The sequence below is a fragment of the Pungitius pungitius genome, chromosome 14 (assembly GCF_949316345.1).
Source record: "Pungitius pungitius chromosome 14, fPunPun2.1, whole genome shotgun sequence".
NCBI classification, from domain to species: Eukaryota; Metazoa; Chordata; class Actinopteri; order Perciformes; family Gasterosteidae; genus Pungitius; species Pungitius pungitius.
In genome coordinates this window covers 6,270,509-6,286,513 of record NC_084913.1, presented here as the reverse complement: position 1 = coordinate 6,286,513, position 16,005 = coordinate 6,270,509, and the positions used below count along the sequence as shown (strand labels likewise).

The window sequence follows — 16,005 nt, the reverse complement described above, 5'->3', positions numbered from 1 at the left end:
TCCGCCTCTTCCATGTGGCTGTGCTGGGAGTCCCTGGGGCCAGGATGCGCATCTGCCTCCGTCTCCACACCAGTTATCGGCCCCGGCCCGGCTGTGCGCCCCCCCCTCCCGCCCCCCCACAAGCCTTCCCTGCATCGTGCACATTAATCGCAGGCGAAAACAAATAGTTTTCAAATGTTTGGAAAGGACACGCTGTTTGCATCAGGGCCTAACAAAATAATTTTTACAAGCTATCCAGTTGTGATTAGGGCTGAGAGAATTGAATTCATGTGGCATTGATAATATTAATATTAGCCTAATTAATTATGTTGTTTGAACTTTGCACAGCACCGTGTGTACATTCTACACAACACTAACCAGCCGGAGCTGGAACTGAGCTCTCAGGCGTCTCTATCGCCCCCGGCTCTCCCCAGTCCATGACTGCGGCACACAATTCATCAACTCCTAGATATCTAATCCCCTGCGGCTCTGCTCACTTCCTGAAGTCTAAGAAATAACTTTACTCTGCAGACTAGAATTCCCATGAATACTTGATGACTTCCATAGAAAAGGGCGACTGTTTCATCTCGCTTTTGTAAAGGGACATTCTTCGAGAGACTGCGGTGCCAACCTTCCATTTGCAGCTCCCCCGTTTATGAAGAATGTTCAGAAAAAAGGGTGATGATCATAAAATGCAACTTTTCTTTTTTAATGAGTCACTAATTAAAGTAAACAGCAGTACAGTTGGAGCAGCATTGCGTCACAGACAGTTTGAGGCAACAAGGACATCTGCCTTCTTTTTTTTTTTTTAAGTGCAGAAGACAGTGACTGAGACCAAATAAGCCCTGTGTGAAGAGGTCCTCGCTCTCTAGGTTGTTCCCTTAATCAGTAAAGGGCAACATTTTAATGTCCCCTGACCCAGAAACACTGCAGATCAAGCCGACCATGTCTTTGGATGAGCAAGTGTTGATCTGTGCAATTACAGGGACACATACTCACTGACCCATCACACCAGTCATCTTAGCCGAAGAGGGGGACCACCCAAACCTCCGGAGAGGTTCTCAGACCTGTTAATAGTTCAGATCACACTTCTCTGTGATGGTCTCTTGACCTCTACTTTGTGGTTAGAGGTCAGAGAGGTGGTCATGTGTCTCTCTTAGCCAGACGGGCCTCTGTGGCTCATGCTTGGTGGGGCTGTCTCCGTCAGGCCCCCCTACACCTCATTACAAAGGGTGGCCGTTTCCAATACACAGTGCTACTGCAGACTTGATGTCTGTCCTTACAGCATGTTAACAAACTCCCTTTACAGCAGCTCCAGGGGTCCATTTCTGTGCACACTTGCAGCAACAGAATTTATATATTTGGCACAATAATAGTTAAAAAAAAAAAAAAAAAAAAAAAAAAAAAAAAAAAAATGTTTTACATGAGCAGAGAAATCCATGTTGTCCATTTACTATAACATGTCAGAAGGTTTAGCCTTGTGATTTGGTGATAGATTAGTATTTAAAAACAAATGAAATATTAAGTCAATTGACAGTTAGATCTCTTCCGCTCGAAGAAATAGACAATGAAAAAAGGTGAAATGCACATTTCCCACATTCAAGGAGCAGTAGCCTTTTGTCTCCCCGGTGTACAAAGCAACCCCGGCGGAGTCCTTGTGCCGGAGCCGGGCCGACGCGTTCTCTGCAGAAGGAGTGGTTTCTTCAAGGTGCATCGTCTCTGCAAAGCGTGGGTTTCTGGACGGAGGGCAGCGAGGTGTTCGAATAGTCGTTAACTGAAGTGTCGGCCCAGCCTGGCCGAGCGGTAGTCCACTCTGAGCTGGACGAAGGCGTGCAGGAGGTTTCGGTCCAGATTGGTCAGCTGCTCACCTGAACAAACCTGCTTCAGGTTGTCAGGGGCAACCACCAGGAGGTTGCAGAGGGCGTGAAGTGTGTCGAAGAGCTGCAGCACCAAAGGAACCTGGAGAACAGTACACTCGGGTATTATATCAGATGAGATGTATTACAGTGTAACCAAGTTTATTTCCCTTTCACACATGCGCAAACCTATCATGACAAATCATAATGAATCATTTTACATAATGAATCTTTTTTATATGGTTTAAAAAAGGTTGCAGGATCTCCCATGTGACAATTGGCATCTTTTCTGCATGATAATATACAAGCAATAATAAAAAGAATTCTTAGTTAGAGGCCTCTTTGTATTTACTGAGCGTGTAAATTAATCCAACACTGATAGAGTTTTCCCCCCCCCCCCCCCCCCCCCTGAATTGACACAACTACTCAATGCGACAACAGACATAACGAGGGTCGTTGTTTGGAGGATGCTCGTTTAGCTCCGTGAACCGTATATCCTGGACCCGCCTCCCCCCCCCCATCTCTCCCCCCCTCGCTCACCTTGAAATCCTTGGCGCATCGTCGGTATTCAGCCACGTCGCAGATGGCCAGCATGCCTCCCATTGAGCTGTAGCTGTACTGCTGTAGGTGCTCGTGGGTGAGCCGGTGAAAACGAACGCCCAACTCGGTCAGCACCGTGTCCACGTTTTTCCCGTCCATGGACTTCCGCACATGCTCCACCTGCCGACTGACGTAGGCGCATACCTTGGTGCAAGCCTGACGAAGTTGGGGGGGGGGTGGGAGGGGGTGGTGAGACACACAGGAAAAACATGCTGACGAATACAGAAAGGTAATTCGAGCAAGAGCAAGGGAACAGATGGAAGTGATTTGCAAGTCACTTTCTGCGGATTTGAAGCAGAGGCCTCGTATGTCTTACTGTGGTGTACTGGATCATGACGTTGTTCTCGTCCTCGGGCTTGAAATCTGTCTTTTTCTGCTCCGTCGCCAAGATGTGCTTCATCTGGCCCACCATGCAGTTTATTGTTCTGTGTGGAGCAGAAAAACCCGTTAGAACAATTACGGGTTTTGGTGACATTTGAAACACGTGACGTGCAGCAGCAGCTTAACAAACTGACCGGTCAATTCCTGTGTCCAGTTTCACTTCCATCTGCTCAATCACCTCTTTCTTCTTGTGCAGGCACTCGGCCAACTTTGGAGAGGAGCTGGAGAAGGAAAGAGGTACAATTTAAAAGTTTCCCTTTTATGTTTTTTAAGAGTATGTGTTGATTGAAGTGGCTGCAATAATCAAATACTGTGCGACATTTAACCTTGAACAGACCTTATGAGAGGCATGAGCTGGTCATTAAACTGCTTGTCAAACAAGTGGAAGATAGAGTTGGCCTGTTGAACGACGTCCAGGAAGTAGAGGTTGGCATTCTTGGCATCCGATGAGGGAATTGCTGTCAACGAGAGAGTGTAGGAGTCCAGGTAAAATAAAAATAAAAATGTGAAATGGTGAATCCTTAGGATTCACAGGATGCCACGTCGCCTTCTCTATATGGGTTATAAACATCAGTGGTGCATTTCTTTCCTTATATTCCTTATAAAGGCAGCACTGGAAGATGAAAGAACATCATTATTTAATCCGGTGTAGCAGACTAAAAATAAACAAATACATCCTACATTCAGCCACAACTCCCTGTATGACAAATCTCAAATGAAAAAGAACAACGCATGATCTAAATAGAAAACCATCTATTGCAAACTCTACCGTTTTTATTGTTAGCAGTCTGGGTTTGATAATCACAGGAATGATCAGACTAAAATACATTGTGTGTGTATTATACATATATTCACCACTGACTCACTATATGACATTCCAGGTGTGCATCATGTGAAACATGATAACTGGGATTAGAATGTAAACTTGCACGAAGTGCACGGACGTTTTCTAATTTCTGTCTCTGAGTCGACATGAACTACCAGAATATCCGGATCGCTGTAGATTCCGCGACGCTGGGCTGCCTGATCTACAAAGCAGAGGCTTTCCTTTGGCCCGCATCCATTCAAAAATGTTATTTCTAAATGTCCCTGCTTTGAACTCAAGTGAGCAGTGTGGCACCGTTCTTCACCCAGAGATCGTGGGTTGGAATGAGCTCAATTGTCTGTACCTGAGAGGCCAATCTCTAGAGCGTAGTCAATGTGATCCACACACAGATGGTCGACCAGCAGCAGGAAGATAGAGAAGGCATTCTTGGGCAGGTCTGAAGGATCTGAAAGCTGTGCCCCAAAAAATTACCCCGAAAGGGAACAACACATTTAGCCCTGCAGTTTTTACTCTTCATACTGCAATCGGCGGAAAAAAAGCAATCCATCGCGCCTCACCCTGTTGCATCGCTCAAAGGCATGACGCGTCTCCTGCAGCAGGTTTACAACTAGCTCTGGAGACAGAAAGGTCTCCCCATGGGTGTCAACCATGGAGCCGAGGGGGAGGTTAGTGCGCTGTCTGATCCGCTCCTTCAGTTCTTGGATACTGTAGAAAGACACAGAAGGGGATTTTTGTTGATGTTACCGTTAAGTCTTACAATTTCGTAAAATAAATAATGAGTCCTAATCCTAAATGAAACCCAAAGCGCACCTGCCGGTGCCAATGGTGCGCTTCTGGTGATTCTTGGAGTCGTAGTAGCGCTGCAGAATCAAGGCCCCTCTAGTGCGAAGGTATTCCTTCTCGATCTCAATGTAGCTTTCGAGGTATGAGGAGAAGATGCTCTTTATCAGCTTAGACAGGAAAGTGTGCTTGTCTGAGCCGAGGTTGAACTCAGCCAGTTTAGTGGCCAATGCGGTGGTCCTGGTGAAAGGAGCAGAAATGTAAACACAACATCACCGTGACAACAGAGAGTGAATCAAAACCAGAGAGGAGATACCTGGTGTAGAGATCATAGAGGTTCTTAAGGTATTGCTCCACGTCCGAGTGTCGCGTTCCATCCAGTTTCTCTCTGACGTGGCTCTGCAGACAGAAAGATGTTAAATATAACAAGCGAGACATGTCTAAATATAGCTACAAAAAAAAGGGAGAAGTAATAGAAATACCTGCAATTTGTTTTCAAAGATGTTCTGAATGAGTTTGGCCATCACCGTCTCTGGACTGCTGAAGACCTCGCCCACCTGCTTGTTGACCCTCTGGCAGAGGGCCGCAGTGTCCTCAAACACATCGTTCCTCAGGTAGGCCCCCTAGACAAAGGCCCCCCCCAAACAAACGGTAAACCAGGAGTCTGAGGGTATTACTGACAAACAAAAAAGTGGAATATTATGTACAAGCGAAACTTTTTGCACTCACTTCCTGACACTGCTTGATATAGACATCCACACAGTGCGCGTAGCCCTACAACAAAAAGATCCACTGCAAGTCAGTACAGTATACACTGAAGCTAGTAACAAACCCCACTATCAAAAACTGAGGGGTTAGACTAAAATGAAAATCTAGTCTTTGATTGGTTCTGGTCACCTTGAAATGTAATAGAACCGCTGCCACCTCCCGCATACGTCCAATCTCCCCCCTGCGCTGTGCAGCTGTGAACTCCTGGATCAACTGCCTCTCCAGGTCGTGGTACTTACCTGGGAAATAACGCAAACAATACTGTCATTTGTACATAACTTCTTCTGTATTTGTAATGGGGACACCATTTTTTTTTCTTCTTTAACTTACTTGCAATTTTTGCCTTGACATCTGCAAATCTGTCAGAGGACAAAAGGAAAAGAAATGTGCTCTTTATCATGTTATTGGTATCACACAGGTTAATAGATGTTTAATTTGTGGACATTGAAACAGAATACTTGATATCTACGGTTGAAATGCACTTATTGCAAGTCGCTTTTAATAAAAACGTCAGCTAAATGACATGTAATGTAATATGATCAGGTGCTGGGCCTACACTGTGGGGAATAATCTACACCACTAATACTCCACCTTCCCCCTCTTTGACACTGCTCTTGTCTACAGCTGCCTCCGGGATGCCTGACTCACCTGTCGAATGGCAGCTCCTGGGCAATGAGATGCAGCTTCTGAATTATATCAGCGGCCTCCTTAATCTGAAGGTGAGGGAGAGAGAGAGAGAACGACAGGACCATTAAAAAAAAAGGTGGACATCCAGACAGAAAGGCGGCAGGCCGCCCGGCGCTGTCCCCACTTGGTGGGGGGGGCTGCCCTTCTCCACCTCCCCATGTTGAACAGGGAGCTGATAACAGACCGGCTGCGCTCACCTGGGCGTCGGCGGCAGCAGTCCTGACTTAGCAGCACATTCGAGGCTATATTGGCATGCCTTTTCTGAATGGCCTGTAATCCCACAGGAGTCTAAATCGCCTTCAATAATCTGTCCGGCCAGGGATGGCTGTCTTAAAAAAAAAAAAAAAAAAAATGGGGGGCCCCGTTGAGAGCCCCCCCCCCACCCCCCTCCCCGACATACACACTGGCTGAAAAAGCCCCGGACCTACGAAAGGCCCGCCGTCCGCAACTCCTCTGTTCCCGCAGATGCCTGCCTCAGCTAACATCATTACTCTGCTCCCGTGAGGAGGATCCAGCCTTTCTGCTCGGCGAAGGTTTTCTAAGTATCTGTCCCCCAGCTAAGATTAGCTAAATCCCATGTAAGTAATGTAGCCGTCTCCCTGCAGTCAGGGTTTAGCAGCACTTGTCTCCACGCTGGCGGCCCAGCCCTCCCTTTCAGAAGGATTAGCAAAGCCATCCCCCTTCAGCTATTCACTTGCAGCTTTCCTCTTTCCCCCTCGTCTGGAGGTATGCTCAGGAAAAGAAGAAGAAAAAAAAAAAAAGGAATCTGACCAGATATTTCTGCATGCCTCTCTGGAAAACTAGCTGCATCTCCGGCTCTCGTCTCTGGGATTGACCCCCCCCCCCCCCCCCAAAGACTCGACGCTTTGCATCCACTAAATGGTGTTACTAACGGGAGTTAATCTGAAGCATCTTTCTGCGGTCACTTAGAAAACTGCAAAAATCAAACTTTAATGGGTTCACTTGTCTTAAATGAAAATGGTCCCTGTGTAGGCAGGAGCTAAGTAAACCTGTGAAAGTCATCTTCCTGCATGCATGCATGTTATCACCGCCCCTACATGCACCACAATGCCACAAGCTCTTTGCTGTTGTAATGCAAAACCAAAGCTGAGGACCAACCAAATTCTCGCTCCCAAAAAGTGTAATTAGGGTTGACATGAGCATGTTGACATGCATACTAGTCAATCATCCAGCCATTGTCAAACAGCAAATGACAGTTGATTAATCCAAATTAGCCCTGGGATCCAACTAAAGGGATAAACTTGACAAATTAATATGGACGGTTTACCTCATAATCCTTTTTATTCTCACCTCCAGCTGTGTCACAGTGAGGGTCCTCGTCAATGCGCGCACACACACACACAAACACAGACACACACCTCCGCTAAAGTTAAAAGAAGGCGTATGCAGAACACTCACCTTGTCGGGGTTATTGAAGACATCGCTGCGTAGGTCCCCGTCCAGGAACTCGTTGAAGTAGGTCATTAGACGCTGAGCCTCCACGGCCCTCTGCCGAGGCGTGTTCACCCCCTCCAGCTGGTCGCCAAGGTGGCAAACCTTTGTCGCCACATAGCTTATGTGCTCATCAAGCTCCTGGAAATGTTGAAAGGCCACCTGCATAGACAAAGAGCCGAGGGAACGCAGAGAAAAGACAAAAAAGGCACGCGATGAATGAAAGAACGCCATAAAGCTCGACGACATTGGAGGTACGCGCGATTGGCGGCGTGACCATACAACCCACCTGGTTGCTTTTTTGCAAGTCTTGCACTTTGTGGGCAAATTCCTTGGCCTCGCGGTGACACTGATGCTCAAGCTTCTCCACTCGCCGCTGGATCTTCTCGTCCAACTGCTTCAGCTCTTCGATGTGGTTCTCGAATTCCTCCAACAGCCTATCACAGAGGAAAAGGAAGACAATCAAGAACTTCACACTGGTCTTATCCACATGCACTACAGGTTGAAACACAAAAGGACGGTATTACTCTGGAGGAGTAATTGGGTACCCCCCAAGGTTAAATCTGTCCCACGGAACACACAGTTGTAGTTCTAGTTAGTTACAGAACAGTGCCGGAGGCTTTACGCCCGGGTCCCCAGGCTTAAGAAGCTCTGAAAACTAGCTACTTCGTCAGCTGCATTATAAAGTGCCATCAGGACTGTACAGCAAATGTTCCAAGTCAGCACCACATTTCACCGACTAGGAAACATCCCAAAATGATGAGTGTATAATCTCTTGACTAATTCCCTCTGCACTGGCTACAGCTTAAAGACATCTCCCATCCCTTCCCAATAGACACTCATTCACTGGCTGGTGAGTCACAGTGTGGTGGCCCTCCACAGATACGTTGTCTCTGGCTCGTCTCTAAGAGCTTCAGAGGAGGTGGTGGCGACCGTTTTGTGGAGGAAGTAGATAAGGCAGGAAGGATCCACAGTATAGTTAAACTGTTATGGCATTTTTACTTGCAAGAAGTAACTGGGCCCTGTGAATATACTATATAACAAAATCTAGGGTCCTGTATTTCTCCAAACCCACACGAAAGCATTTGAGGGACCAAGATGATGGCTTTAGTAAGCGCACAAGGTTTCACTCCGAGGGTTTAGCAAGTTGAGGCCGGCGGCTGAAAATTAGTAAATCTTCATTTATTTATAAGGACTTTAAATTGATCACATATAGAATTATTTTTAAGGCATTAGGTGTTGAAAGCTAAATCCCATTTTTTGGCTCCTGACCCATTCAAACGCTTCATATGCTTTTGGCACGCTGTGGCAAAAGTAACAATATGATCTGAACAGAGATGGTCATTTTTTGGTTTATTAGCATGACCTGACTGAAGACCGAAGAGTTAAATTCAGTGGAAATTGGAATTAAAAAAAAAAGTTCTGAACAAAACCGTTTTAAAGTAAGTAAAGTAAGTACTAATCATATTCTAGTGTTTGACAGACTGATGCTCAGAGGATGTGTACACTAAATATGTTTTGCACCGTCAGTACCTTTTGGGGTCAAATGCCTCAGCTCCTCCTTTGGAGCCTCCCCCAGGTGTCCTCCATGCCAACCTCTCGATGTACTCATCTGCATCAAAGGGCTCCTGAAGGGGCAGAGAAGCTAGTGAGTGCACAGATTGTTGCCTCGCACCACAATAAAATCAGCAAAACACCCGAAACATTAGAAGAACGATGTCATTTTAAGGCTGCACACTTCTGTGACGTTTTACAGCATCCGTCTTCTACTGCACACGAACTGTCAATCACATTGACTCTATATTCCGATCTATTCTCTACATTTAATAACAGCGACGTGGGACCTCGCTAATCCTCTTTTCAAAATCGGGAAAAACGACTCGGTGCCGTTTAACCGTGAACGATAGTTAGCGAGCTTTAGCCTGGCAGCTAACACAGCTTTCCGGTGCAGCAGTCATTTTTACCTCGAACAGCTGAGGTGTTGTCGCCATGTTCCGGATTCAACTTGCACCGCAGGGAAATTAAATTTAGAGGAAGGCTCTCGGAATCCGCAATACCGCCGTATTCCACATGGATTCACCGATTTCGTACAGTTTCGCCCTTTGTTGACAGCTAGCGTTAGCGTTTTAGCAGTCCAGCTTCCTGTATGGGTGGAGAAGGGTGGAAATAAATGCTGGCAACTGCGCAAGCGCGGATGTCGCGTGATTGGGTGATTATTGTCACGTGAGACAGAAGCAGGAAGTAAAATGCTGCGCTGATCAAATTCATACGGAACATTTTATTTTAAAAACTGTACCTATAGGATGCGAATTTTAACGTCGAAGTAGAGGACAGAAGTGCAGCCAGACAAATGAGTGTGCGCGCGTTGTGGATTATTTCTCACGAGAAGGGAGAACATGTGTCAATACGCTTCACAAGGTAACGTCACGTGAGGGGCAATCTGTGTCGTAACCTTGTTTACAATTGTGTTTGGGGCAGTTTAGTATTAATATCTGCTGTTCTCGCTGCTCGCATACCTAATTTCGTATCATAATGCCCCCCCCCCCCCCCCCCACAGGAGGTTTGCTACCGTTGAGCACCGCGCAAAGAGCCTCGCAGGTTCCTCATACGTAGCAGTCCCAGAAGACCACAGTGTGCTGCAGCTCCTGCTCACTGAGCTCGGACTTTCAGACTCGGACAAGTACTATGTGGCTCTCAGAGATGATTGCCTACATCGTCAGCGATCACCAGCCCTGGAGCTGTGTGTTGACGGTCCTGGAAAGGGAATACTTTGGCCAGTTTTGGCCATCTCCCGCGGGCCTCTTACCCTGGCCTGCCTGCCCATAGTGGATGCCCCCGCAGAGCCGCGGCCTCCCCTTGCCAGCCTGCTGTCTGTCTCCCAGGGCCTAACACTCTTGGCAGGCCTGCAGACTTTTCTCCTTGGCTCTGGGGGAAAGCCTGATAACGAGGGGCTGGCCTCTCGCTTGGCCATGCTTCCATCTTTACTCTTACAGGTCTGTCCACTTGGCACGCCGCTGGACGTGCCCGTTTCGGGGGCACCTGCTGCATCCGCGGTGCCCACTCCCGCCGGGAGCCAGAAGCAGCCATTCTGGAAGACGGGGCTCCACCGCGGCCGAGCTGTGGTGAACGTGGCACTCAAAGAAACTGTGCGTTCCATGCAGTATGGTAACCGCAGCAGGCCGGACCTGTGGGATGTTTACGGCACCGTGATGTGCAAAGTAAGAGCCCAGTTGAAAGGAAAGCAAAGAATGCCCGGGACTATTTTCGCATGTTTCCTTATTTTCCTTCATGCTACTCTTTTCGTCTTTATGATAACAGTGTGAAGTGGAAGGCGTGCTCCCAAATGTGACCGTGACCCTCACGCTGCCACCAAATGGTTCGCCACTACAGGACATCCTGGTCCACCCTTGTGTGACCTCTCTGGATTCTTGTATTCTGACTGCCAGCAGTGTGGATAACTGTGACGGCTCTGCTTTCTCTGGACCGTACAAGTTCCCCTTTTCTCCTCCTCTGGAGCCCTTCAGGCTATGCAGCTATACATCCCAGGTATTAAACGTACATACGACTGGTTCGTGTTAATGTCACAAGTGAATTCTATGATATTTTCTTCAGGTACCGGTTCCCCCTATCCTCGGCTCTTACCAACTGAGGGAAGAAGAGAACCAGCTGTATGTGTCCGTGACCCTCAAACTTCACGAGAGTGTGAAGAACAGTTTTGAGTACTGTGAGGCACACATGCCATTCTTTAACAGGTGCGTAGCAAAAGAGGTCATTTATCTTACCCAAGCACCTGCCAGCGTTTGCTTCCTGTTTAAAGGTGTTTGTTTTTTTAAATCAATGCGATATTTGAAGTTCTATCCTATGATCTGTCTAGAAAAAACAGTCAGTTTTAATACTTGAGAATTATACATTCATTAATGTATGATTTGGATAGTTTTCAAATCTAATTAAAAGTTGGCCAAACATTTTTTTTTTCTACTAATGCACATATTTACTAGCTATGCAGATGAGTAATGTAAAGATAATTCAGCTGGCAAAATAATCCATCATTGAGAGAATTGCTTTTTTTTAAAGAAAAATGCTATAAAGATCGAAAACAACACAGTATTGAGTGACATTGATTATAGCTATTGCTGAGAAGCTTTCATTAATACATAATAAATATATTATGGTGTCTCATGTGGGCGTTGCAATATATAAAAGAGGATGCTTTTTTTGCTGTTTTGCAAAACCCCTCATTGGTTTTAATAAATGTCTCACCTTAACTGAATCAATGAGTCATCCAACTTCCATTTAAAGACTGATTAAAAAAAAGTAAACCAGATAACATAATCTACAATTCTCAAAATCAGCTCCATCTTTTGGAATTGTGTGATTAAAATACTCACTTCACACAATTTGCAGAAAAGTTGCACTATCACTCTGTAAAATCTGTTGTCCATGTTTTTTGAGCAAAAATTTCAGTTTTGCTCATAGAGCTGAGAAGATGATACGGTCTGTTTTCTTAAGTGATTGAACCCCACCTCTTTAATCAGTATGTCTGCCCCGAACATGTGAATGTGCTCTCTGCTTCTTGTGCAGGGATCAGATAGGTGTTGTGGAAGTGAAGGTGAGCTCTGGACAAATGGACGTTTCGAAGGAGAAGAACCTCCTGGTCTGGGGCCTGGGTAGGCGCTGTGCTGCTCACCATTGATGTTAATACATAATATCAACTTAAATGCAGCTGTACACTTGAAATGCATTTCCTCTCTCACTGATATTCAGGACAAAAGTTCCCTAAATCTCGTGAGGTCTCGATGGAGGGCAAGATCAGCTTTTCCGGGCCGACGGCAGGACCCACGGACCCTATTTGCACAGAACTTACAGCCTATATCAAAGTAAGTTAATATACGTTTTGCTGTTTAGAAGCCTGAGAGATCTGTGAATTATGTAATTCTTTCCTTTTTACTCCAGTTTGTTTATTTACACCTAGACAAAGTTGCAGCAATTTTTAAACCGCTAATGAGATATGGTAAAAACAGTTATTTATTACTCTATAATCCTTGGATTGCGAAGTGATTTACACTCCTGTTATCTTCACAGTTGTATTTCAAAGTGCCCGACATGACGCTCTCTGGGTGCTGTGTTGACCAGCATTCAGTGCAGGTGTATTCCTCTGCCAAGTCACGGATCATGACGTGTAAGCTCACAATAGTTTAATGATCAACATATTTGATTATGTCCATTTTTTTTAGACTAAAAAAGAGCTTCTGTCTTGTTTTTTTCAGCTAGAGAACTTCAATCCAAAGAGTACTTCATATGGAATTCAAGTGGAACTGCTCCGGTATCGTCTGGGCAGATGATGCTGTAGCATGGACACGTGCTTCAGCAGCTCAGAGGTGCTCTCTTCACTGTGACGTAACAAGACTGAAAACTGTTGAGCAAATAGTTAACAGTGAAACATGTAACTGTTCTGTGGTCACTGCCGAGCTAAACTATTAAAAAAACATTTAGATAAGTCAATGATTAGTAGATATTATAATAATCTCATCATTTTTGCGTTGACTGGCAGAAGTATTCATTTTGTTGATGGAGGGATAAAAAAAAAAAAGCCAAAACAACAACCTGTTCCTGTAGTCCCCAACTTTTATCCCACAACCTTCACCCTCCCTTTCAATTCATCCCGTTGCAAACACAAGGGCCACCCCTCGCTCCGACAGTCCCACTTCAGTGACCCTCTATCAGCCGGATAATTAGCAGCTGGGGTCTTGTCATCAGCTGTTGTGGGCCTGGATGAGAGGGGCGGCTGGGCTGTGAAAGGCCTGTCTGCTCTGGCCAGTGTCTTGGCTACAAAAGACTCCTCTTTTAGAGCTGGCAGGAGTCCATGCCTCCCCCCCCCCACTCCCCCTTTTGACTCCTTCCCCGCCCTGTCAACTAGTGGCTGGTTCAAACACTCAACCCCTCCAGCCAGACTGTGATTGAGCGCTGACCTTCTGGCCCTCTGAGACTTGAAAGCAGCCGGCCCCATTCAGAGAGAAGGGCCGGGCCTAATTGGTGAAAAAGTCACAAGAATGGAAATTGATTGGGGCACCTCTGCAATCATGCTTAATAGTTCATTTTAGAACTTTATGCCATTATAGATCCAAATAAAATACAGTACAGAGATGGTATTTAAATAAGAGCACGTAGTTCAAGACGTTTCTCGCTGTTTATATTTCTTGGAACGACGATGGATTCCATGAAGCTCGGTTACGTTTCTCCTGTGAAAGCTGCGCCTCCCGCTGCGTTTAGGTAAATAAACAGCCGCCCGATGACGGGTTAAATCAAACGGAGGTTGTGCCCCCGCTATTCCGCAGCAGCCAGACTCCTCTGAGGGCCCTCATTGTCCGCTGTTGGCCCCTCGTGCCCCTCGCTGCTCCAAATGCTACATTCTCACGTGGATTTCCACTCAGAAGGCTGACCGTGACCAATCCTCTGTCAATTGGAACCAATTGCTCACACGGCATCCTTCACCTTCTTTTTATGTAGCGGCACGGAGTGGCAGACACAGAGACCGCTCGGCTCCCCCACCCCCCCCACACCATGATTTGGCTTTAAAGCCCAGTTGTGTTTGGCTAGCGAACTGGAAAAGGAGACAGTTTTTTTTTTTTTCAAGAGTTGGGGCACTCTAAATCTCCTCAGTTAGACCCCAATATGTGGTCAGTCTGGCCCCTCCAGTCTGCAGTCAGCAGCCTCTCACGGGCCGACTTTGCTTTGTTGATTGAAAGGCTCGCTAAGTAGTACTCGTTTTAATGTGTTGTTCTGCTCCAGTGCCTTCAGCTCTTACCTTTTTGGGGTCTTTTGTTTAGGTCTTTTGGTTTACTTTCATCCTTGTTTACTCTTACACACACACACACACACACACACACACACACACACACACATTTACAACCAAGGGATGCAAAATAATGATTGAAATAACCCGGTCCAAACTACATTAGTAAAAAATCACGTTATTATGTCGCAATGTTGTAAAGCCTTAAATACTCCAAAATGACCTTTCATTCCAAAATATTTACTTTATTACCGTTATCCACTTAAGTGTGTGACCTTAGTTCTCTATGCCCCTTGACCCTATAATGACACCCAGTGGTAGAATACAATAAAGTTACATTCAAACCCTTCTTTTACACACTTTAATGCTCATTTCATTCACTGAAATAATTCTGTTCAACCATTACCAGACAATCTTTGCATGTTTAATTCCCCCATGTCCCCTTCTGTGTGATGAGGTCCCAGCAATGCTCAGCTCACGCATTGTGCCTCAGGACCAGACTTTTGTTGGCCATTGTGTCCCCAGGTGTTTGATTTGGAGTCCAGTTCTTCTCCGTATCTGGAACCCCTTTAAAAGCCGGCCTCAGGGAGCTTGCTTGCAGTACAATGGTGCAATTATCGGTTTCTTGTTTTCTGACTAATTATTGTTCGAGAGCTACATCTTCACACATAATGGGATGTCGTTATACTGAGGGATTCTTTTTGTTTTTATTTCTATACCAAATGCTTAGTAATAAGGCTGAAGCTTCAAAGCTGATATGAATCGCAACTCTTTGAACTAAATTCATAATGTATTTTCTGATGTTTGCTATCAATACTCTAGTGCGGCTAAATGAGCTTCAGACTCACTGGCTCGACGGCAAGTGTCCTTTCTGCTCCCACCCATAGAGGGCGTCATACACTCAGACATGGAGGAGGTATCCACATCGAGAGGTTTATTCAAATTGCAAGATGGTTTACTCGTTGTCCTTATTTTAGTGTTTTGTCTGAATAACGTCTTTTCTTGGACCAAGACCGTGATCTGATCCCCAGGGCACACCAGCTGTTTGCTTTGCTGGTTGGACTGTCTCTCTTCAACGGGTTGAGGCAGAACTTTTGAGGTCCAAACTTTCTTCTTTGGTGTCATCCCAGAAGATGTCCCTCATGTGGTCCTTTCCCCCAAGTTCCCCCCCCCCCCCCCTGGTGGTTTTGTGTATTTTAGGTGTTAGGGTAGACCACCAACTGGGCGGACCCCCTTATGTCTTTGCTCTATGGCACGTCGGCGGTGAACTTCCCGATGAGCCTTTTGATTCAGGGCTGTCAGGGCCTCCAGGAGTCCTCCCTAGAAACAACACAGTCAAGAACTCAGTGGTGGAAACTCCACATTCTGTGCTTAAGAGAAGTTTTCATTTCTTCTTAATTAAATGTTTCCATTAAGATAATCATAAACTTGTACCATATAATGCATTGTTAAGAACTAAGAACAAACTATTACTATAACTTTTGGGCTTTTGTCCCCTTGAAGAAAAGGTTGAGTGCAATGAGGTTTCAGAGGTCCATCGGTTGTTAGCAGTCCCAATTAAGGGAATCTACCTATGAACCTTTACTTTGGTAGGATGACAGTAGGGCAAAAAACATGTATGTATAAGTATATATATATATTATGGTGAAGGATCTGACTGCTTATTCTACCACTCCAAGAAACCTGCATATTCACATATTCAATGTTTTTTTCTTTCCCTGTACCCTGAGAATAGATCCTTTTGCGGGCCAGTCATGGCTGTAGACCCCCCCCCCCCCCCCCCCCACCCCACCCCCCTCTACTTTCCACCCCACCAACACTGTAATCACATCCACTGGGACTGCAGAAGCTCACTCTCCCGGCTCACAGCTGTCTCTCTCTTC

General features: G+C 45.9%; 2 protein-coding genes across 2 annotated transcripts; one reads left to right on the top strand and one right to left on the bottom strand.

The window, feature by feature from the left end:
• Positions 1-1,427: 1,427 nt before the first annotated feature.
• Positions 1,428-9,474, bottom strand: exoc5 (exocyst complex component 5). The gene is made up of 18 exons (XM_037486298.2): positions 9,294-9,474; positions 8,863-8,957; positions 7,619-7,766; positions 7,297-7,491; positions 5,839-5,903; positions 5,521-5,549; positions 5,320-5,429; positions 5,152-5,196; positions 4,905-5,045; positions 4,739-4,821; positions 4,453-4,662; positions 4,200-4,347; positions 3,986-4,094; positions 3,154-3,274; positions 2,951-3,037; positions 2,752-2,860; positions 2,376-2,591; positions 1,428-1,938 (listed from the first exon to the last, which is right to left on the bottom strand). The coding sequence occupies exons 1-18, from the start codon at positions 9,318-9,320 to the stop codon at positions 1,750-1,752; spliced, it is 2,127 nt and encodes a 708-aa protein (XP_037342195.1). The 5' UTR covers positions 9,321-9,474; the 3' UTR covers positions 1,428-1,749.
• Positions 9,475-9,539: 65 nt separating this feature from the next.
• Positions 9,540-15,289, top strand: ap5m1 (adaptor related protein complex 5 subunit mu 1). The gene is made up of 8 exons (XM_037486299.2): positions 9,540-9,747; positions 9,887-10,547; positions 10,648-10,875; positions 10,942-11,081; positions 11,911-11,996; positions 12,094-12,206; positions 12,412-12,508; positions 12,597-15,289. Exons 1-8 carry the CDS (start codon positions 9,680-9,682, stop codon positions 12,677-12,679), a joined length of 1,476 nt encoding a protein of 491 aa, XP_037342196.2. The 5' UTR covers positions 9,540-9,679; the 3' UTR covers positions 12,680-15,289.
• Positions 15,290-16,005: the final 716 nt, after the last annotated feature.